The 23,665-nt window shown below is 48.6% G+C and overlaps 2 protein-coding genes across 2 annotated transcripts in view; one reads left to right on the forward strand and one right to left on the reverse strand.

Moving 5' to 3' along the window:
- Nucleotides 1–23,665, reverse strand: part of FYN (FYN proto-oncogene, Src family tyrosine kinase) — a 225,139-nt gene that overhangs the window by 12,818 nt on the left and 188,656 nt on the right. Inside the window, exon 13 of the mRNA XM_055134239.1 lies at nt 756–887. Coding sequence (XP_054990214.1) covers nt 756–887 — 132 coding nt within the window. The remainder of the gene's footprint in view (nt 1–755; nt 888–23,665) is intronic.
- Nucleotides 9,852–10,735, forward strand: LOC101538438 (serine/threonine-protein phosphatase PGAM5, mitochondrial-like). The gene has a single exon (XM_055134240.1). It carries the CDS (start codon nt 9,852–9,854, stop codon nt 10,719–10,721), a length of 870 nt encoding a protein of 289 aa, XP_054990215.1. The 3' UTR covers nt 10,722–10,735.

Below are 23,665 nucleotides of genomic sequence, written 5' to 3' on the forward strand. Positions count from 1 at the left end.
CTCTCGGCGCTAGCAGAAAAATATGCCTTTAACGTTTCAGGACGCCGATTGTGGCTGTGCTATGACCACCAAAGCGTGACGGTGAAATGGCACGCGTGTCCCTGACATCATCCTCTGTCTAAATGAATCACATTCAGCAGAGATAACCGAAAACCTGTGGTTTCTTGGCAGAGCCAGAAATCTGGTCACTGAGAAAAATTCCAGGATCGAAAGAAGCTCCAGTTTCCTGATATTCTACCTGCCTTTTTGGCACGGCACATTTCAACAGTTCAGAAATGGGCAGGGAGCGGCCTCTAAATGGCATTTCCTACTTGCTGCTGCGCTCTCGGGCCATCTGGAGCCGGGACCCGCAGAGAGAGTAGGTTCTGGCATCTTCCCACCAGGTTTGCTCCATGGGTCAGTGCTACTGTATAATCAAAAAGCACTGGGCACTTTGATCTTGCCCAGAAGTGTCTGCAAAGTCTGTTTGGGAGAAGGTTCTGCCAGGAGCGTTTTTGCTCTGGGAGCCACTTCTATGGAGAGAGGAGTTTGTCCCTGCATTGGGGTGGGCTGAAGCACTCAGACCTGCTGCTAATGACATCCAGCCTGGCACACGGCTCCTGGGAGTTCTTCTCGCTCTAGGATGGTGGCTCCCAGCTCTCCCTTCGTGGCTGAGGACCCACCTCCAAATGCATATGGGACTGAGAGCCGAGGAGGGGGCTTAAAGGCAAACTGGGTGAGGTTTCGCCAAGTTTGTGTGCAGGGAATACTCTTACCTGGGTATGGCACTCTGCCTTTGGTGACCAGCTCTGTGAGTAAGATTCCAAAAGACCACACGTCAGATTTGATTGTGAACCGCCCATACAGGGCTGCCTCGGGGGCCGTCCACTTAATGGGGAACTTTGCACCTGCAGAAAGAACACCTGGTTACTTGTTAGGCTAAGAACACTGGGGTCCCCTGGGAAGGGTGAAAACCAAAGGAAAACTGGACGAAAACCAAAGGAAATTGCTCTTCTGGGAACAGGTTAGGAGAGCAGGACAAGAAGAAAGGGATGCAAGGACTGGACTAGGACTGACAGAGACTGACAGGGGCTATTCCTGGCCCTGGGACCTTCACCAAGTCCATTTATTGTAGGGGCCAGAGAGGGTGCAAAGAGTTGGAACATACACTTTGCATGCAGGAGGATTGGGTTTTCCCCCTGGCACCACATGGCCCCCAGAGCAACATGCTCTGAGAAGTCCCTAAACACTGCTGGGTATGGGCGCCCAAACACAAAACAGTATTAAAAATCCTTTAATAGGCTGAACTTCAAAGCCCCTTAAAGCTCTGGCTTCTAGAACCTGAATATGAGACCTCAAAGAATACCATCAGTTTGATCTACAATATTACTATTTTTTGTTTGTTTGGGGACCACTTCTGGCACTGTTCAGGGCTTACTCCTGGTTATACACCCAGGAATTACTCCTGGAGGTCTTGGGGACCATAAGGGATGCAGGGGATTGAACTTGGGTCAGCCAAGTGCAAGAAAATCAGCCTACCTGCTGTACTATCTCTCTGGCCCCATAGGATACTACTTTCCTAATTTTTTGGCCCCACCCTTTGATAACAGGTGTATGGGTTGGTTACTGGGGGGGGGGTACTCAGGGGACCATGTGGTGCCTGGGATCAAGCCCAGGTCTTCTGCATGCAAAGCACGTGCTTAACCCTTTAAACTATCTGCCTGGCCTATGACACTAATTTTCATATATTTTCTTTTGCTTTGAAATAAGACTGTATTTTAACCAATAGCTTTAAACCCCGGGCTACTCTCACAAAGCCTTTGGCATATAGATGGCAGTTTCCTTTTATGAGGTGTATTGAAACCAATCGAACCACTGTGTTGTTCCCAGGGTGGAGACAAGTGGCTCCGGCCCATGTGTTGAAATGGTTCTATTTCCCCAAGGCCTCCTCCCACACTCACAGTAGAGATATGATTTCACTGCGGGCTATGCGCCTTACTCCTCCCCCCCACATACACACACAAGAATGGCCATGCTTTCATTCTGAGATGTTTTATTTTTCCATCTGTACTGCACAGTCCTTTGCTTACCTCTCTGCCTTATTCCTACTGGCCAGGGAAAGTATTATTTAATGTGTGTTTTTAAAGAGAAATTTTATTCCAATAATGTCTTAGGAGTCTCTGATTTCTCAAGATCAAGGAGCAAATTCATACTAAAGTCAACAGAACCTTTTCTCTCCAATTTCTTTAACCATTAAACAGATCCTCTCTCTAATCCAAATATGAGAGTGAAATTCACCTTGCTCTATGTAAAATTAGATGGGTGTACAGGGAATTAACATTGATCAATGGCCTGGGCTCTCACACCTCAGACTCAACAATTCTAGGTATTCCACTGAACCAACTAAAGGAAAAAAACAAGGAATTTTTATTACTGGTGTAAATACAATGATATATTTAAAGATGTTAATTTTACTTAGGAACTCCTAAAAATACCATGCAAAGGCGGACAAACTTAGAAATTTTCATAGTCTCATCTACAAAAATTCACAATATACAAATGTGGCAGATGACTAAAATTTCTAAATTAGCACAGTTTTAATAACCAGAGTATGATAAATTACAGCAATTAGATTTTTGCTTTAAATACAGTACATGATAACATCTTTAGCAAATCTATCCTGGCATTATCTGGCAATATAATTTTCCTCTCATCTCTTCTATGCCGGTGTGAAGTGAAATAAAAAAAAAATCTCCTACTATTTCATTATGTGGCAGCTCACATTAACACTGGAAAAAAGACATTATTCTATAGTTCTCTTTTTCTCTTATGCAGCTATTTGTATTTAGCCAGATTTTTTCATATTTTATTGTGCAGCTCTTAAAGCATAAATAATTATTTTATCTGTCCTTAATGCTGCATGATTCCATACAAGGAATGATATTCTCTGAACAGTCATTCTGTTTTTAAAGTTTCTTTCAAAGCATTCTCCTCACCTTGGACTTGAGCATTCTGTTCACGCAGCTTTGGATTCTGGGCCTCTGGGATTAATGTGATAGATTTTCTTTAGCGTGAAGAGCAGACTTTGCCCTGAACCAAACCTCAGCAGGAGTTCTCTTATTTCTGAGAATTAAAGGTATATCAAATTCCTTCCTATTTAAATCATTTCTTGGGCCAAGTACCTTGGAAATTCATGTCCATCTCAGAAGCAAAGAGGACATTTTTCTCTAGTGTTCAGGCAAATCCAATAAATAAAAAGGGGATGAGCAAAAGGAAGACTTTCTCCCCTCCTTTGAAATGGTGGTAAAGGTGTTAGCTTCTTACAGTTAATTATCAAACATTCGGACAAGGTCATTTTGGATTTTTTGAGGAGATTTTAAAACTCCAGATTTAAAAAACAACAGCCATTAAGTGTCAACATGTCAGCCAGCTGTACTAACTTGTATTATTAGTTTCTCATTATATCATCTATATAAAAAATGAGAAATACAGATCTTCAAAAATAAGTTAAAACAAAAACCACACAGATCGCCAACAGAAATTATATATATAAGCTTTGACTTATTAATGGAAGCTGAAAGCCATTTATTTTGTACTATTTTCTTTCTAAGGTTTATACCTAATATATTTCAGAGAGGGAAAAAATGAAGAATGTCTTTGTCTGATTTTACTCATTTTCTGTGTTAAAAACAGCAGCCATTGTTGACAAAAGATGTTTCTCTGAAGAGAATTCCTGTTTCCTTTTTCAAGGAAAGGAGCAGGAGTTAAGTTACAAATCCTTAACCCTTTTCAAGTGAAAAGAAGATATCTGATGCTCAGTCTTCCACTGAGCTCTCTCCCTTTATTTCCCCTTCACTTTGGTTTCCCCTCTCCTGGGGTGCAAACGCAGATCAGAAATGGAGGAGACTTTATCTGGGTCTCAGGCAGGGGTCTTTGGAGAGAAGGCCACACAATCTCCACACTGCAGGCCCCACTCTATGCTCGAGGAAGTCCTGTATTCAATCTACACAACCCCACAGGGCTGCTGGGAGCTCTCTCCTAGTTAGGCAGACCCCAGTTCAATCATAGCATCACATATGGTCCAGGAGGACCCTCAAGAGTGATCCCTGAGCACCTCTGGTGTGGCCCTAATGCCAACCAATCAAAAAGAGCCTGGAGTATAAACACTGCCCTTTCACTTACAAATCAACTTCTACCCCTAGCAGATTTTTTTCTTGAATCTCAAGATAGGCATATAATTAGGGTCAGAGCTGTCATCTAAACCCTAGTCTCTTTTAACTGTAGGTCACAAAGCCAGAGAGGATTGCATAACTGAATGTGGAGGCTGGGGACAATCTTAAAAATTGTATTTTAGAATAAACTTCTTCTGGACTTATAATCAGTAAATTATCATTCAAATCTATTTGATTTGCTATGTTACAGATCTATTAAGAGGGTCACAAGAGGAAAAGGCTTAAGAAGCCTGTTCCAAACAGTCTGGTAGGCACAGAAAAGGAGCCCTTGCCACTGAGACCAAACTACAGTGTCACTGTTATATAATGAGCTGTCTCCTCTTAAATTTCCCCGGTTCAGGAGCAGGATTCTGATGCCAGTACAAATGTCTCTCCCCTCCCCTTTGTTTGAGGAGATGTGGTAGATGACACAGGAGGGATGGGGATCAGGACTGCCCAAGCATAGGCACTGGAGAGCATGGGGACATCATTCAGATGAAGGGGAAAAAAATAAAGGAATATTTATCATCTGGCTTAAAAAAGTTTCTAAGGAATTACATTCACAGTTAAGGACAGTACAGCAAGCCCAGAAGCCATGGTCTATGTGGCTTTGCGCCTCAACATCTTTTTCCAGAATGTTTCCTCAGTGGTGTTTGCAGATTTAACCAGCTTCCCTGGGAACACTCATTGCTAAAAGCCTGGCTGGGTGCCTGTCACGGTGCCCAGGTGTTAGAACCACTCTACAGGTAAGCGTCTCACTGTACTTCAGTCATTTACTTCCCTGGGAGAGATCCCTCCCATTAGCTTCAGGTTAAATCACTCCCTGTGTTGAGTAAACATATCTGCTTTATTTATTAAGCAATGCTGGAGATGGAGGTCAGGGCCTCATGCATGCAAGGCAAGTGCTCTACCGCATCACCATGCATCCAGGGTCTCCATAACCAGTGTTTTATCTTTATTTTATTTTGGGGTCACACACAGCAGTGCTCAGGGCTTACTCTTGCTTCTGCTTAGGGATCACTTTTGGTGGAATTCAGTGGAATTCACCTATGGTTATAGGTGGTGCTGAGGATCAAACCAGGATCGACTGCATTCAAAAGAGGAGTGCTCTCATCCCTGTACTATCGCTCTGGTTGCCGTATCATTGTTTTGAATAAGAATTTCTTATATGCACCTCAATTCTGTGTCTCTCAATTCTGCTGAGGTGGTGAAATGAAGAAGCGTTCTGAGCTCCGTGTATCAAGGGGTCTCACTCATTCTGTGGCTTCCACATATCTCCCAACTCCAATGACTCCTGCACCTGAGTACCAGGTGGGTCCTCCCCTCCTTGTTTCCGTTCTGTACAAATACTTTCCTCCTCGGCATCTCCATGGGGAGGTCTGAGGTTTGGGGCGGGGGAATCTCAGGTACCACATCCCAAATTCATCTTCCCTACAATTCTGCTCCTTTGTCAGATTTTGCTGCCTTCTGCCGCCCCCGCTGAAGATACCAGCATGCGGAGGAGGATGCTGTCTCTATTTGTTTTCATCATTGTGTGCAGCTAGCAGCACAGTGCCTGCCTGGAGAAGGAGCAATAAATCCTTCTGAAAGCACCTCTGGTCCCTGCTGCTTTATCATTCTCCATATTTAGTCCATTTCATACCCCAGGATGTGTCGATTCCTCTTCCTCTTCCCTCCCCTCACTTTGGTCCTCATTTACTCACTGTCACCTGCCTGAACTCCTACAGTGACCTTCCACTTGAGCCCACAGACACAATCTGGTCCTTGCTTTCAACTTGTCAGTCTCTCTTGGATATCCTTGGATACTCCTCCCTAGCCCCAACCTCTCTGTTGAACTTCTGTGACTGAGCTGACTGGCTGCTGGGTCCTGGCGGTGGGCAGAGTATACCCCTTGCTAAAAATCCTCTGCTCCAGCCTGGGTGTAACCTGCACAGGGAACTCTTTTCCTGAGCTCTAACACAGAGGCCAGTCCCCTTGCTCCGAGCTGCCAGAGCATCTTGTGATTCTTTGTGGTGTGACTATTCAAGGGTCATGAATTCATTTATTGCCTGAAGCTCACGGCTCTCAGTAGAATGAGAATGACAGAATGACCTGTCTCTGACTACCAACAGCATGCCCTCTGCCCCCCCCAAAGAGTCATATCTTGGGGCAGGGGGAGGAGGGCCTAACAGATGTCCAGTACTAAGCACAGAGGGCCAGAAAAAGAGGTGCGGAGTGAATGAGTAAATAAGAGCCAGTCAACACCCTCTCTGCCTCCCACTGTGCCCCCTCTTCCAGGTTGAATAACTGTGGCTTGTTGTGGAGCTTAGGGTCAGTTCCCTGCTCCCTGGAGAGTCTATTCTTTTTTCTCAATGACTAGTATCATGGTCTGTCACCATCTGGATGCAGGTATAGCAAATGCCAACTACAGTAGAAAGCACTCACAATGAAACTGGAGAACACATGGAAAGCTCTGTGTTTTCAGGGTCAAATGGATGTATATTTGGATCCTCATTGGGTGGGGGTGAATCTCCGTGAGACTGACAGAGCCCCACACATTTCTCAGTTCACTGGGGCGTGAGGTTATACAAGCAGAAAGACAAGGTGGCCAGAGGTGCTTGGAACATACACAAGGAAAGAAAGGAGAAAATCCTCTCCTTGGGTCTGCTTAGTGACTAGCTAGTATTTTTTTTTTCAACCCTAGGTGAACTTGATCCTGCTTAAAATAAGCCACATGCGCCAGGGAGAGGGCTCAAAAGGCTAGAGCTTCTGCTTCACCTGTGGGATTTCTGGGCACAATCCTGGCACTGTGTAGTCCACTGTGTACTACTGGGAGTGGCCCCCAAACCACAAACAAAGCAAAAATAAAGGGAGGTGAGAAACCCTTCATGTTGTAAGTGAAGAGAGACTGTGTCCCTTAAACAATCCAAGCCTCCACCAGGCTGGTTTTCTTGCTATCTTTCTAGCACATTGCTGCTGCATTCTTCATGTGGCTGGCACTACTATTAGGGCTCAGGACAACAGGGAACCCCAACCTCTGGCTGCCACAGGGCTTGCAGCTTAGTGTGGGAAGGAGATAAAATGAATGAGTGGCTATTACATACATGGCAGACAGTGACAAGTGCTCTGAAGAATAATAAAGCAGACGACAAGGACAGATCGTATGGGCTGTGCAAGGCACACCAAGGCTTTCAGAGCCCGTCCTCAGTGTCGGGAAACCACCGGAGCTTGTGAGCAGAGCCCACCTGGCTGTTTTTCCTTGACCTTCAAACTGGGTGAACCCAGATCATGACCACCAGTGGTCAGGCTTGGGAGGAGACAAACTAAAGAACAGGTTGACTTCTCAAATATGGAAAAGCAACATAGCAGTTCCAGGCCCCTGGGTATCTATTAGCAACGAGCATTCAGGTAGACTATGCATCTTTTGTCACCGCAAACACCAGTGTATATTTAGCTACTGGCTCAAGACCCATGTGTGGTATTTTAGCACACTTCTTACGTTTTAATGAGACAAGTCATTTCAGGAACAAAGGCATGCATAAGACCTAGCATACTCTGACACGTTGGAAAGCTCCATATTTCGATGAGAAAGGAATGAATGAGCTTTGCTGAGTTTATTCCGCCATTCTTTTCCAAGAATTTCTTTAGTTTCCAAGTTGGCTCTCTCCAGTCGCCCACTGTCTAAGCACTAACATCTGAGAGGCCTCAGGCCACTCTCTTCTCACCCTGCAGAGCCCTGGTGTTCTCACACCCCCTCTCCTGAATCTGCCCCTCCTCTCACACAAATGGTGTGGAGTGTTCTGCACGGACTCCGTCTCTTTTACAGTCTTGTTTCTCAGTTTGCCAAAGTCTATGGGACAAAGCCTTTATTCCAAATGGGGCAACTCTGAATGAAAAGGTTCTGCTTTTTTGGTACGTCATCTTAGTATGAGTAAGAGTTTTTATTATGCAGCGGATTCTTACACCAGGTGGCAACTTTTACTGAATGGGTTAGCTTATAAAATTTATTCTCACTGTAATAGTTTGGGAGGCAAAAGAACAAATTCCTTTTAAAAAACAAAACCACTATCCTTCTGGTCAGATTACTACTCTGCCAGAATGGAAGGCAAAAAGCCTTAGAAGTTGGTTGGGACATCTCCCTATCCTTACCTACCTAACTTCCCTGAGCCCCAATATCTAACCCTCACCCTTTCCGTTTCCTGGTTAAGCTCATGGCTCAAGCCTTCCTAGAGTGCTCATCCTGCCTTAAGCCCTCCTGGCATGGCGCCTTCCTTCAGGAAACCACTTGTGACCTCAGCTTCTGAGAGTAACTCCAACCTTATAGTGCTTCCCTACTGGCTGGTAAGTGAACCCCCACCTGCTTTTCAAGGACCCTCTGATCCAGTCAACATTAGGTCTTGCTCCCCAAACACAGTTACCCTGGTCTCATTTGCCTCTCCATAACCCACACTCCTCACTTGGCAAACCACACTCACTTCTTTTCATTAGCCTGCTCAAAATGCCCTCTCTACTTCCACCTGATGAACATAAGGCCCACTCAGTTCAATTCCCGCCTTTTTCAGGCTCAGTCCAGCTGTCCTTGAGCTCTTGCAAACCCTTAGAGCTAATGCCCAAAGAACTGATTAGTGTTAACGGCGGCTGCCACCACACCAGCTAATACATGGAGTGCTTCTGAGGGGCAGGCACCTGCTGATTGCCTTACACGAGAGAGGCAGATACCACTAACAGCCCTGTTGTAAGATGAGAAAAATGAACCCGCAAAGAAGAAAAGACTGTGACAAAGGACATGGGGAAATGGTGGAATTTCAACCAAGGGAGCCCCAGTGCTAGCTGTGTACTCAGCTGCCGTGCCCCATCTCCGACACATCTTTTTACTAGCTCCACCGATGCTCCCTTGAACAGACTGTTAATCCTGAGCACCGGGAGACGATATCTGATCCTTATATTTCCACACAGGGCCATGCCTAAGCCTGGTTAAACACCAGCAGCTCCATAAATGCTTAAATGGGCAAAAAAAAAAGGTCAACCCAGGAATTTATCGAACCGGCCAATGGCCGAAGACATTCTCTTCCTTTCCACAGATTAATCAAACGACAGAGAAAAGCATTCCCACACTCTGCAGTGTTGGAAAACTGCTTGCATAGCTTTCTACCTTCTTTACAGGCACAGGAATAAACTGATCCTTCCCATACTCCGGGCTAGGGTGACTCAATGGCTTTTTTTCTTTTTCATTTTTGGGCCACACCTGGAGATGCACAGGAGTTACTCCTGGCTTTGTACTCAGGAATGATTCCTGGAAGTGCTCAAGAGACCATATGGGATGCTGGGAATCGAACCCGGCTGCAGGTAAGGCAAATACCCTACCTGCTGTGCTATCGCTCCAGCACCCCGACTCAGTGGCTCTTGTATTTTCTTTTCTCTCTTCCTCTCCGCCCCCCTCTTCCCCCCACACACTCTGTGGCATTCAGGGAATCATAACCCCGCAGTGCCAGGGAACATGTGATACCAGTGATCGAAAACACGAGTCCCTCCCCTCCCCCCACGCAAAATGAACGTTCAGTGCGAAGCCACGCACCCGCGGGAGGCAAACACGCGTACACAAGCGTGTCCCTCGCCACGCTCCGTCCAGGGCCTGCGCGGCCAGTGCCAGTGCCCGGGGGCCCACCGCCGCTGCTGCGCACCATGTTGTTCCGGCGGGCACTGCAAATGGCAGCCTGCGGCCTGGCGGCGGGCTCGGCTGCCCTGCTCTTCTCCACCGTGGCCGTGGGCAAGTCCCACATGGGTGGGGATGCGGAGTTTTGGGGGTCCGAGGTGCCAGCAGCGAAGGCGGGCCCTGGGCCTTCCCGGTACGGCGCCTGGGACCCCAACTGGGACCAGCGGCACTCGCCGCGCCCGCCCGTTCTGCAAGAGGAAAGGAACCTGGCGTCGGGAGGCGAGGGGGCGGGGGTCGCGGGCGAGTGCGCCACGGCCAGCCGGCACATCTTCCTCATCCGGCACTCGCAGTACCACTCGGACGCCCACCTGGAGAAGGACCGCACCCTGACGGCCCTGGGCCGCCAGCAGGCCGAGCTGACGGGCCGCCGGCTCGCCAGCCTGGGCCTCGGGTTCAGCCAGATCGTCCACTCGTCCATGACCCGCGCCATCGAGACCACCGACATCATCAGCAAGCACCTGCCGGGCGTCCACAGAGCCAGCACCGACTTGCTGCGGGAAGGCTTCCCCGTGGAGCCCGACCCCCCGGTGCCTCATGGCGAGTCGGAGGCGGCGCGGCTCTCCAAGGACCGAGCCCGCCTCGAGGCCGCCTTCCAGAACTACATCCACCGCGCCGACAGCCAGCAGCTGGAGGACAGTTACGAGATCTTCATCTGCCACGCGAACGTCATCCGCTACCTGGTGTGCCGGGCGCTGCAGTTCCCGCCCGAAGGCTGGTGCCGCCTCTCGGTGCGCAATGGCAGCATCACCCACCTGCTAGTCCGGCCCAACGGCCAGGTGGTGCTCTGGACCCTGGGGGACACGGGATTCATGCCCCCCAACATCGTCACCCGCTCCTGAAGCTCGCCTGGGACCCTGCCCAGGGGTGGCTGCCTCCCCACTCCTACCCCCTTCTTTTTTTTCCAGGACAAGTCACGGGTGGGAGAGAAGAGAGACCTAAATGCTGAGACGGTCCTGTGCTTCCTTGTGGCTCAGGGTGGAGAGGGGAAACAAAGGTTCTGCTTCAGATTATCTCCTTCTTGCTTGTTTCCTACCTGCTTGTCCCCAGGTGGGGATTAAGGTGGCATTAATCGGGGATGGACAAGTGCCTTCGCTGCTGGGTCCTTACACTGAGGTCATGGTCACAGCAAGTCATTGGCAAAGCCTGTCATCACAGGAGCTGTGGAGGAGTGCAGCAAGCTCCACTTGTAGAGTCTTGTTAGCACACCCCTATCATGTCAGTATTTCCTTTAGATGTTCCTCCACTGGACTGGAGTGATAGCACAGCGGGTAGGGTGTTGCCTTGCACGTGGCTGACCCCGGTTCGATTCCCCCCGGCGCTCTCGGAGAGCCCGGCAAGCTACCGAGACTATCCCGCCCGCACGGCAGAGCCTTTGAGCTCGCTCGCTCTCTGACTTTTAAGTGGACACAGGGTGATGAGCTAAATTCCATAAATCAGGAATGAAGACAGGCTCATCCCAATACCTAGGCCCAGGAGCACAGTGCAGTCATCTGCCCCTAGTGGCAGGTCAGTCACCTCAGGACATAGTTCTTGTTCAGAGATTTAATGTACTTTATGCATTAGACCAGTGCCTCTCAAACACAGTGTTTCTGACTGTGTCAGAAGGTCACAGTCCTTCTGACCTTGTTTCCTTCCTGTCCTACTGGTTAGGCCCTTAGTCTCATGCTTCGAGTCCCCCCACTATTTACACAATTTTCACCGGTGGCCCATTGGAATATATATCCTGAGGACCACAATAGGCCACTCTGGCCTCTCTGGTTGAGATATATTCCTTTAGATGATAGCAGCATTTCAGATGCTCCGATGCAGAGTGTAGACACTTTCACCCCACGTTTACCTCCTGCCCTAAACTGTACACTAGGTAGCCTGAAAATGAGGAGCAAATACTCTTGAGAGACAAAGCACAGAGGTCCACCTGTGGGCTGAGCTGGGCCACAGGGGTCACTGTGGAAGGCGGGTGCAGTTAAATAGGGGAGCAGCTTTAGACTGAGACACAGCCGGCTTGGACGCGGAACTGAGTGGTGTGTCTCCAATGGAAGCATCCTCTATTCTCAGCCTCCTGGTGTGTATGTCAGGTGAAAAGTCAGCAGGTAAGATTGTGGTGAAAATGACATAACTGACAAAAGGGGGCTACTACAATATCTGGCTCCTTATAAGCCCCGTCACATTGTTTGAACAGTCAGCCAAGGTTCTCCAAACTGGGAAGAAAAAGACGAGGAAGAAAACCCAATACATCCATGAGTCCATCACTGAGAACTTCCTTAGTATCCATTCATTAATAACTCCGGTTCAGTGGGAAACACCCTAAAAAGAACCAAGCACAGGTCACCTCTGTCCTAAACCTTCCAGGCAGCTGGGAGGACAGCTCACAGGTACACCCAAAGGCCAGCTACACTACAGTGCTAACTCAGAAGACTGGGGAAAGAGGATGTGTCTGCCTGGGTAGCCTGAGTGACTAGAGCTCAGGGGCTTGGGTGAGGGAGCTATGATTCTCCCTGGATGAGGCTCAGGCCAGGCCAGGATGGATCTGGGTGTGGCCACGCTCTCATTTCTAGCCCTAAGAGGAGTGCTGACTATTGAGCCTTTTCATTTTTTTAAAACTTCCTGGTGCCCAGGCCAATTCCACAACCCAGTCTCAGAACATATCCACTCTGGCTTTAAACTGGGCCAAGGTGGAGACGGCCAAGCCAGTGCAGGCCAAGCTAGTGCAGGCTAAAAGAAGCCAAATCCTTCCTGCAGAGAATACAAATGGTGCCCTGATTGCGTTTCCTGGAAGAAAGGCATTAGCAGCAACAACAGATACTGTTTTCTGAACTAAAGGTCCATCTAGAGCCTCTTTAATTTCAAATCCAAACATTTTGCAAATTACTACACCTAGTATTAAGTAATGTGAAGTACTTCCATTTTAAAACTACCCTGGGGAATAAAAGAAAATTACAGATTCTGCCAACATCGGGAAGCTGATTACACTGGGGCAAGGAGGGGTGACGAAGCAGGACCAGGATAGGATATCCTGGGAAGGAGGTAAAATCAAAGCTGACCTGACCTGGAACTTGGTGGTTATTCAAACAAAACAATGACTTCAAACCCAAGAAAATCTGGCAAAGCACAACTCAGAATTTTCACACCCAGGTCAAAGGAATGACTTTCGAATTTTCGAAGTAAGCCTTGAGTGACAGAAGTGTGTGATTTCTAGTTATTCCTGGGGACACATTTTGATGAAACACCCACTTAAAGCCATAAGGTTTTAGCAACACATTTAAAAAACATGGGAGAAAAGTAAAGGATGCAGTGACGGACGGAGAGGATGTTTCATCTGAAATAGTGGTGAACAGGGAGTCAGGAGCACGGAGATAGGAGGGAGGGAGGAGGTCGACCCACCAGGGAAATGGTTGAAGGGAGGTCAAGTCAGCCAGTGGAGAAAAGAACCAGGAACCTGAGGCAGGGCCTGATCATACTGTGAAGCCAAGAGCTGATTAGCCAGGCATGGACCCAGGTTTCTGTGTGTGTTGTAGCTCAGTCTGGGAAGATTCAGGCTGAAGGTGGTGAAAATAGTTTAAGGGGACTGATTTGGACCATGCAGCAGATGCTAGAAGGCCCACCAGTGGGCATTAAAAACAAAATTGCAAAGGTTGGAGAGATGATACTGGAGGTAAGGCTCTCGCTTTGCACACACCTGATGCCCGGCAATCGATACGGGTCCAAGTCCCTGAGGGGTGAACCCTGTGTACAGAGGCAGGGGTAAGTCCTAAGCACAAGTGAGAGTGGCCCCCGAACTGAAACCATAACAGTCTCCCTTCCCCTCCCCATCTGTTAAATCCAGGTCAAGTAGAGGACTGAAGGGAGCAGATGGTGAATGTGTGTGTGTGTGTGTGTGTGTGTGTGTGTGTGTAACAGGTTGGACTGGTTCCTTGGCATACATACTGGGGAGCCAGAGGTGGGGAAAGGATGTCCTGGCTGCCTGCTTCTCCCTATCATCCTACCACTGATGACCAATGATAACTCACTGGCAACCCCAAAATCAAAAATGTCATTTTCATCTAGTGACTCTTGGAGGAAATCTAAGAACCATCGAGGGGACCTGGCATCAGTGGAAAGTGTCTGGGGGAGAGGGAGTTGAGGGGGCTATCTCGAGTGAAACTGAGGAATCCTGCTTGGTCCTGTATAACACCAAAGCTCTGAATAACTGCAATGACCCAGCTTCTCAAGAGCCCAAAAAGAGTAAGAATTCTCTTTTGGTGATGGTGGGGAGCCTCCCGAAGTGTGCTTATGGGGTTGGGTCCCAGGGCCAGTTCCAGCAATATTTGGCCAACTGGGTGGGTTTAGTGCTAGAACCAGAGGACTTGGTGTTGCTCCAGCCCTGCAGTGCCTTGGGTTACCTGGAGCACCCCAATGGTGCCTAAAGGATTCAGGGCCACACTCAGCAGTGCTCTGGGGTACCTAAGTCTGAACTTGGCAACATTGGCTGGTGGTGTTTAGGGCAGTTCAGTTGGTGGGTGGCAAGGATTTCGTGCTATTGGAACCCTGAAGTGCTGGGGTCACCCACGCCACCCAGGCAGTGCATAAGACCTCCAGGACTATACCTAGCAGTGCCCAGGAGTATCGAACAGGGGCCAGTTGCATGCAACGCAAACACCATAACCCTATGTACTCCCGCTCTGGCCCTGAAGCTCTTAATCACAATGCCAGGAGAAAGGACACCGTGTTTGTGAACTTCCCATGCAAGAGGAAAGTTGAGAGGAGCCAGGTGACAACACCTGGAGTCATGTGTACACTGAGCAGCAGTGGGCAAGGACTTGGACCTGGGTCTTAAATTAGGCATCTGGAGAGCTGCTCAACAGAGCAATCACTTCAGGAATCCAGCTCTGCCCTCCCCATCCCTGGGCTACTGAGCCAGGCACAGCAAGCACCCGTGGCTGGGGTGTGGCTTGGGACTAACTGGCTGCCGCGATAAGAGGGAGAGAGTGAGCACTGACAGCACGCACCACTTCGGGGCTGCTTTTCTAAACTGCTGTACCCCCCTCCTTTGCGTGTGCTTCTGGGGGAAACCGGCACAATGCAGCTAAGCATTCTTCTCCGGCTGGAAGAAAGGGAGACTTGACATCTCAGGGCAGTCTTTATGGGCAGGGCCTGTCCCTGAGTTTCCAGATGCTACCAAAGCAGGAGCTCCTTTCCGCAGCAAAGCAAGCCGCGGCCGCCGAGTGACAGCTCTGATGTTTGATGGCAGACTGCAGTTCCTATTTACACACTTTGGAATCACAGAGGGGGACCATCTGCTTCCTTCTTGCTGATTACTCGGAAACGTGAGATCTACAGCCCAGGGTCTCCGCTCCTGACCATTTCAAAACAACACAAAGGAGAAAGAGATGCCCGCCCTGAGTGCAAAACAGCGACTGCGGGTGGAACATGGGTGTTCCGAGAGGGGTAAGGGATAGGATGTGGTGAGGGCTCAGGGTAATCTGCTCCGTCCCCGCAGGCTGCGGGAGCGAGCAGGAGAGGGAGCGGGAAGGAAACCCACCAACAGTTTTCATCCTAAGAGAGCCTGGGGGTGGGCGAGTGATTGGACGTCCCTTTCCTTTCCTCTGTAATCTGCAGCCCTTTCCTGGAGGAAAAGGACCCGTCTGCCTATCTCTGCCGGTCCACCCTCACCGTTAACCCGCGGATAAACAAAGAGTCTCTCTCGGAAATGCCCATGGAAGCCAGGGAGCTGGGAGCCGCAGAATACAAATGAAGGCGCTTGGCAGCCGGGATGGAAATATATACCCAACCCGGGATCCAGGGGGCTTGATTCGGGATCCAGGGGGCTTGATTCGAACCAGGCTGGGGGCAGACTGACAGCTCCCGTCCTGGGCAGGGGCGGGGCGATCCCCAGGGTTATTCATAGCCCCCCTTCCCCCTCCCCCACCCCAGCCCCTCCAACTGCCCCTCCAGATTGCTGATAAACTCTGAAGCCAGGTCCAGGGGGCTGCATGGTCAGCCGGAACCAACCAGCTTCCTGCTTAGTACCTAAAACAATGGCCGCAGTGGGAAGGGTTTGCTTTTTGTTCGAAGATTTGCTTCTTTAGCACGGGAACATGGGAAGGATAACCGAAAGGACCCCTCCCCCACCCCCAGCGTTTGCAGTTCAGGTCAAAACACCCTGTGTGGAAACAGCAATGCTGCTGCTGACAGAGAACAAGAAATGCATATGTGCCAAGGCGGGGGCGGGGGCGAGGGGGAGGCAGAGGGGTCCAGGGGAGGGGGCACAGGGGAGGAGGGGCGGGCATCTCATGGATCAGCCTTGATTAGCCACGGGATTACCGGGCCTCCGAAGAGGCTGATTAATAATTCTGCTGCAGTTCTTGAGCTGAGAAGCGCCTGGCTTTCTGAGTCTGATAATCCCCAGTCATTGTAATACAAAGGAAGGACAGGAATTGAATTCACAGTTCTGAATTGTAAGATTCGGAAATTTGAAAGAAACAGGCATTCCCTTCTTCCTGACTGTGTTTGTCAACCTAGCTGCTTGCTTGTTTGTGTTAAATGGCTACTGTGCTTTTTTGAATCCAAAATCTGATTATATTTAATTAGTACAGGCATCTGGGATTTCTAATACACAAAGAGTTATTAAAGTAACAAATCTTTCTAAAATATGTTCTCCATGAAAGAATGTGTTAATTTATGCAGTAACAATTTTTTTAACATGAAATAATTAACATGAAAACTGCAACAATTATGAATTCTTCGTAGCCTAATTTATAAGTGAATTTTCCTCCAGACAATAATCTATTCAACTTAAACTCTCAGTACTGGGAGCATTTGAACAGACACATTTTTCTTCTTCTATTTAATCTACAAACCTCAATTTACAGCACGTCTTATTCAAAGTTCCAAATGTCCGTATTTCTGTGTGCATTCCAAAGACCCAAAGGTTAAACTGCCCTGACAGAACAATGTTCCTGTCCTTAGACTGGAAAAACAAAGGCAGAAAGATTCCTCCAAAGGCTAAGCAAAGATCATGTTTCTGCCTTTGTGATGTGTGTGTGTGTGTGAGAGAGAGAGAGATGGGGGGGGAGGCAGAGAGAAAGGGGGGAAAGAGAGGGAGAGAGAGAGAGGGGAGAGAAAGGAAAAAGAGAGAGAAAGGAAGGGGAGGCATGAGAGGGGGAGAGAGAGGGGGGAGAGAGAGTGGGGAGAGAGAGAGGGAGAGGGAGAGAGAGAGAGAGAGAGAGAGAGAGAGAGAGAGAGAGAGAGAGAGAGAGAGAGAGAGAGAGAGATCTGGCTATCTAAACAGACATCAAGTTAACTGCTGCCAGCAGGAGGGGGAGGAGCATATAATACAGCACTTTCTCCTGATCTCTCCCAGCACCATGTTTATTTCCCAAATGAGACAGCAAAGGCTCAGTGAGGCTGGAGTTCATTCAAAATCCGTGACCAGCACGTGGCAATGTCAGGATCTGAGCGCGGCTTATCTAGTCCCAAAGCTCCTGTGCTTCCCATGACCCATAAGACAATCTTGCCACATGCAGGGAACACTGATAGAGCCAACACCCCTTTCTGGAGGTTCCTGTGGCCCCCACAGTATCTGATTCCTGGAGGGAGCCACATGCATTGCTCAGAGAGCAGAGAGCATGGGAATGCTGGCAATGGCTTTGCCTATTTGCATGGATGGAACAAAATCTTTATTAAATATTTACTAGGTGCTCTGGACTAGGAGGGGTCTGTGCTGATGCAGAGAAGCAGTGAGACTGGGTCAACAGTCACTGGGGAGCATGACTGCAACAGTGCTCCTGCACAGGTGTGCCAGACACCTCCATGGAGGGATGCGCTGAGATGCCCATTTGGCTATTCCAAGCTGACAAAATCAAGGGGGGAAGCCCGGAGGCAGGGGCAGTTCCCAACAGAAAAGGTAAATTTAAGAAGTCTGATGGAGAATGGGGAGTCCACGGCCCACAGCTGGCTCTCAGCTGGGCTCTCTGCACAGTCGCAGCCTGGGGGCACACAGGTAAAATCAAGAGGTGACTTTTAGCCCAGGTAAACAGCTAGATATAAAATAATAAAAAGTATGTTTCTCAAAATAATTTTTTAAATAGAAAAAACATGCTTTCCTCATAAAAGATGAAGTCCTTTTTTTTTTTAGCATATAATGAGGTTTTTCCCTTAAAAAACTATTAGGGGCCCAGAAAGATGGTACAGGAGTTAAGGTGCATGCCTTGGCTGGGGCTGACCTGGCTTGATCCCTAACATCACAAGGTCCCCTGAGCATTACCAGGTGTAGCTTGAAGGCCTCCAGGGTGGGGTGGGGTCCAGGTTCCTCAGGCCTTGCATTGAACTGCAACCCCAGCTGGCCAAGAATCACCAGGACTGGCCACTCAGGCCTCCTGAGCGCTGCTTGAGAGACCCCCTCCCCACATTTTTTAGGTGAGAAAATAAAGAGCCCTGTCAAAGGGAAATACCTGTCAACCCTAAGGGTCAGATTATAAGAATGGTTTTGTATTTCATAATTCTCAAAGAGCCTTTCTAGACAGCCTTTTTAATACATTCATTCTTGGAGATAATCATGTTAGTTATTTCCATTTTACAGATGATAAAAATGAGGCTCAAAAAATGTTAAAGTGGTTTCGTGGGGACACCAAGTATTTAAGTGATGGAATTGGCTCAAAATCTGGTGTCCCAGCCTCTGGTTGCAGGCTCTCTCTGTGTCTGAACAGGCTGTCTCAGGAGTCTGGGGGGAAATATAACCCCAGTAACTCATACAGTTACTCTGCATCTTTACCTTTAAAGACAGGCCTAGGGACTAGCACAGCAGCTGAGAATACCAGCCGGGCAAGTGTATGGTCCCAAGTCTAAATCCCGGTGTCCCACAAGCACTCAGCGTGGCCCTGGATGCCCTGCAGTGTGTGATCCTGCCACATGACAGCCAGGCATGTGTGAACACCACCCAGGGGTACAACCTTGGGTGAGCATCGTTCCGTGCCACAGCCAGGCAGGTAGAATGACGCTGAGCGGACATGGGAGTCAAGTGGCTCACTGAAAAGGAGCATGAACTCCGTGTGCACCTCAGCCAGTGTGGAGAGTCCCGACCTGTGCTGTGTATATCCTGGACACCTCACCCCCACCCCCCACCCCAATAACACGCTGGAAAGTGGGGGGGGAATGAAATAAAACCACAACTTGAACCAGACAAACAGAAACAAAGGCCTGCAAGCTCGCCTTGCCAAGTCTGCAGGAACACTGGCCACATGCTGTGATGCACTAGAAGCACGCCCCGCATGTGGGCCCTGCATCTGCCTCCAGCAGCTCTTCCCACTCTGATCCCGAACTGGAAATCCAGTAGAGTCCCCACGCCATGACATCACGGAGCACAGCCCAGCGATGGAAAAGAAGGAAGCATGGGCATGTGTGAACCCTGAGTTTGTTCCCTAGCACCTCCCAGTCCCCTGGGTGCTATCAGGAGTGGCTCCCAAGGAAGTACACATGAAAGAGCCACAGGTCTGCACTGTGAAAGAATGACTCAACCACTACCCAGTTGTGCATGAGACACACCCTAGCTGAAACACGTGGAAGGGCATCTGGGATGGTCAGACAATGATGTGATAACCCCAGGACACGGAAGGTCTCCTGGGCATCAAGCAGGGTGACAAGGAGCAACATGGGCGAGTCTTATAGGTCATGAGAAATAAAAAGCCAGACACGATAGACTATACAGACTGTGTGATATTTTTTTTTTTTTGCCATCAAGTCCAATTATAGGCAAAAGAATCTGGTGATAGGAGTATAGACAAGACAAGTGGATATGTTGGCCAAGTGGGGGGTACTGGGTGGAAAAGCGGGAGTCTTTTTTGGGTACCAGCAGTATCCTGTGTCCTCACTATAAGTGTCCACAGAAGCAAATCATTCTAATGCATACACCAGGTCTATCTGAATTTGTGAGGTATTTTTTAATTTAGGATTTTGGAGGCCACACATGGGGTGCTCAGGGGTTAGTCCCAGCCCCACGCTCAGGGGACTATATGCAATGTTAGGGATCAAACCACATACACAACAAGTGCCATGAGCTCTGTACTATCTCTCTGGCCCTGAATTTGTTAGGCTGAAATCAGTATCAGTTTGCACAGTCTGCACAGAATTTCGTTACAGCTTATGAAGAAAAGACAGGACACCACCCTACCCTGACATTCTCCCAGGGCTTCAGGGCTGTGTGTATGAGTTATGAAGGAGGTGATCCAGGAGGGCTGAGTCTTAGAAAGCATGGCTGGGGGGTGGCTGCCTACGGCTGGTAAGTGTTGGATATCATTGGTTTGTCCTTTCTCCCTTGCCACAGAGTTTGGGCTTATCTGGTAATGATCTCTAAACAATTCTAGACTACATTGGTATGTCCTGCTCCCCTTGCCACTAGGAGCTTAGGTATATCAGTCACACCCATCAAAGTCACTCCCATTCCTTTGTTTATCTGTAATCACTTCTATGCTCCCTTCCCCAACTAGTCATTCAGCTCCTCCCCTAATCAGACTCTGTTAATTTGTAAGGTCAGACCTTGTTAGGACAGTGTACTTGTATTGTAAGTTAATATTGTCTTTCTCCACTCCTTATGTCTTTTGAATAGTTTACTTTAAAACAATGTCCTTTTTGTATGGACAAAGAGAGACAGTTGTTAATATGCTTTGGTAACATGGGATTTAATTGGCTTCAAATATTATTCACTCCCGGGCATCTGCTTTCTTGACTTAAGCCTCAGTTGCCCTTACTTCCTAGCACCCCCAAAAGCAGGGTCCCGAAGAGGGACGGGACGACCCAGGGCAAGTGGAGAGTTATGTGCTACCCTGGCATTGAGATGGGCCTGGCCAAAGCGCCTAATGCTTAACTATAAGTTAAGAGCATGGTCATGGACATGTCATGTCATGATCCAAAAGCAACAACGAGACTAGGACCCTGCTAGGGATAGGAAAGACTAATCTGGCCTAAGCACTGTAGTCTGAGATCAAGATGACCCCAGGAGAGCAATTCTATAAGCTTAATGCATCTCTTGCTATGTCCATACAAAATGATTAATAATATGAATACTTATATGTTAGTTGGTCAAGGAGAGGAGAAACACACCCATGGGATTCCGCTCTTGGGCGGGTGTCCTGCTGAGAGAGTATCTGTCCTAGAAGGAGCATCCCCTGAGGGATAGAACTTTACCCCCTATTGATTGTAACCACACCTATGTGTAAGCCCCAACCCCTCATTCTTGGGAATTGAACTAGGCTGAAAGAGTGGGCTGGGGTGAGTCCCAGAGCTAGTTCCAGGGCCAGTCCCGGGGCCTGTCCCCGGCCAGTCCCAGTGCGAGTCCCAGAGCGAGATCTGGAGAAGCTAGATCCACATCCAGATCCAGAGGGAAGGAGAATGAAGTAGGATGGGGGAGGAAGAAGCAGGAGGAGAATCAGAGGAGAATGGAGATGGGAATGGAATAAACTGCAACTGAGACCAACCAGCCTGGCTCCGTTCCTTCCTTCGCCTGCCTCATCATCGCCATCAACCTTCCTGGTGTGGTGCCCTTTTCTTTCTCTTTTTTGTGTTTTTACACAGTAAGGACATATGAGGGCAAAGGACAGGTTGCGGTCCCCTCTGAGACTTCAGGTTGGGGCAGGGTGGTGGCTATGATCGGGCTAGTTGAGTGGTGAGGAGTGCTGGGAGGTGAGGATCTGGACCAGGAGAGAGAACCCCAAGTGACCTCTCTGAAATTAGATATCTCACTTGGATTTAACACCAAGACTACACTGAGCACAACGGATTCCAGCCCAAACTCCCCCTTTCTCTCAAAATAAGACCGTCCTGATTCTGCTGTTGACCATTCTGCTTGCTTACTCTCATTTCACTGTTTGGGAATTACCCTGACTCCCTCCTCCCCGCCTCCAGGTTCCTTTCCCAAATAATGTGTGTCTTTCTTCTGCATTCAGAATCTCTTCTTGCACTGATTCATTCTCTAAGAATACAGTTCTTATACCAGAACTACAAGTGTCTTTAAATGTGCTGGGCACTCTGCTGAACACTTTATTTGTACTGTTACATTTCATCTTTGCAAAAATTAAAGAACAAAGTAGGTCGCAATTTTACTGAGAAGCAAACCAAGGCATGAAAAGGTCTGCCTTCCCAAAGGCCGGAGCTGGTCAGTGACAGAAGTGGGTTTCAAATCCCCTTGTCTGACAGCACAACATTCCTGTACGCCCCTCTTCTTGCTCGCTGATGGCCCCAGTGTTTCTTTCTGACAGTAACTCTGAGCAAAGCCCCTTCCACAGACAAGTCACCCAGTAATTGGTATTGTTCGCCTCACTTAAACATCCTGACGGACAGAATTTAGCAAAGGGTTTATGACTCAAAGAAAATCGATCGTCTCTAATGGAGGGAGAAGGACTAAATAATTTCCAGTTGCTTCTAGAACGCTGTCTGCAAAGAACCACCCTCCTACGCTCCGGGTCTGGTCTTGACCTTCATCTTCACGTGGGGTTTCTCATCTAAGCCAGAGAGTGGGAGGAGCACAGGAAGGGCTAATTCTAGATGGGCCTCTGCTCTGGGAAATGCTACCCAGCTTGGGGGGGGACAGACATGTCCCTGTGCCCACAAGAGAGAAACAACTGCACTGAAAAATCAATGATCACTCATGGTCCTAAAACACAAGTACACATGCTTTTGGGGACCACCCACTTCAAGGATCAGGGTGCAGCTTGGGGAGTCTGACTTGCAGACAGTATTGGGCTGTCAGGAGGCACTGACTCTTCCCCACAGAATACCTCCACGGATATTGAGCATAATGTCTGCCCTCCACAGAGCCCACTGGCTGACATAACAGGCCCCTTCTACTGGGAAGGGCCTTTTACAAATGGGTGGTACGTCCAGAACTACGAAACAAAGGCCTTCCCAATTCCCTCATACTGGCACAATGGAAGGTCCCTCTTAAAATGTTCTCTACAAGGATCGGAGAGACAGTATGGGATCAGGTGTTTGTCTTGCATGTGGCTGACCTAGGTTTAATTCCTGGCACCACCTCTGGTCCCACCAGCACAGATCCTTGAGTGAAGAGCCAGGAGAAAGACTTGAGCATGGCCGAGAGTAGCCCAATATCAAACCTAAACAAAAGCTAACCCATAGCATAAAGGGAAAAAGGCGCTCCAACATGTCAAGAGGCTTGGATTTGATTTCCAGCACCGCCTGGTCCTCCAAGCACTTTCTGGGAGTGACCCTGAGCACTGAGGCAGGAGTAGTTCCAGAGCACTGCTGGGTAGGGCACCCAAACGAACAATTTAACAAAAAAGGGGGGAGGTTGGGACTCATCTCTATTTTTGTTTTAGTCACTGTTTTCATGCGAGACAGTTGGCAATAACTTAAGAGGGTGGAATGTCACAGTGCAGATCAGACCTGACTGCACACCCCGCCTCTGCCATTTCACTAGCATGTGACTCGGAAGGAGTGAGCCACCTCCTCCGAAACTATTGTTCTACTGTTCCCCTCCACACGCCTCCCATTTGCCAGCTCAGACCTGGGACTGGACAAGGTCCTCCACAAACACCCTTGCTCCCAGACTTCTCTTTGAAGACAGAATTTTGTTTGTGATCTTGGTAGGTCCTGAGGCCCCTTAGTCTCACCCTCCCTAAATTTTCTATTTTTTTTTCTAGTCCATTTACTTCTTACTTACCTCTTTCTAATACCTGGCATGGATTTCAAGATACTTCTGAAAGGGAACAGAGCAGGAAGAAATGCAAAGGAAAGGGGTGGGATGTCCTTTTCAGAAAGTAAGTGTGTGTGGGGGGGGGGCTGGAGTAATAGCACA

The sequence above is a fragment of the Sorex araneus genome, chromosome 4 (assembly GCF_027595985.1).
Source record: "Sorex araneus isolate mSorAra2 chromosome 4, mSorAra2.pri, whole genome shotgun sequence".
NCBI lineage: Eukaryota > Metazoa > Chordata > Mammalia > Eulipotyphla > Soricidae > Sorex > Sorex araneus.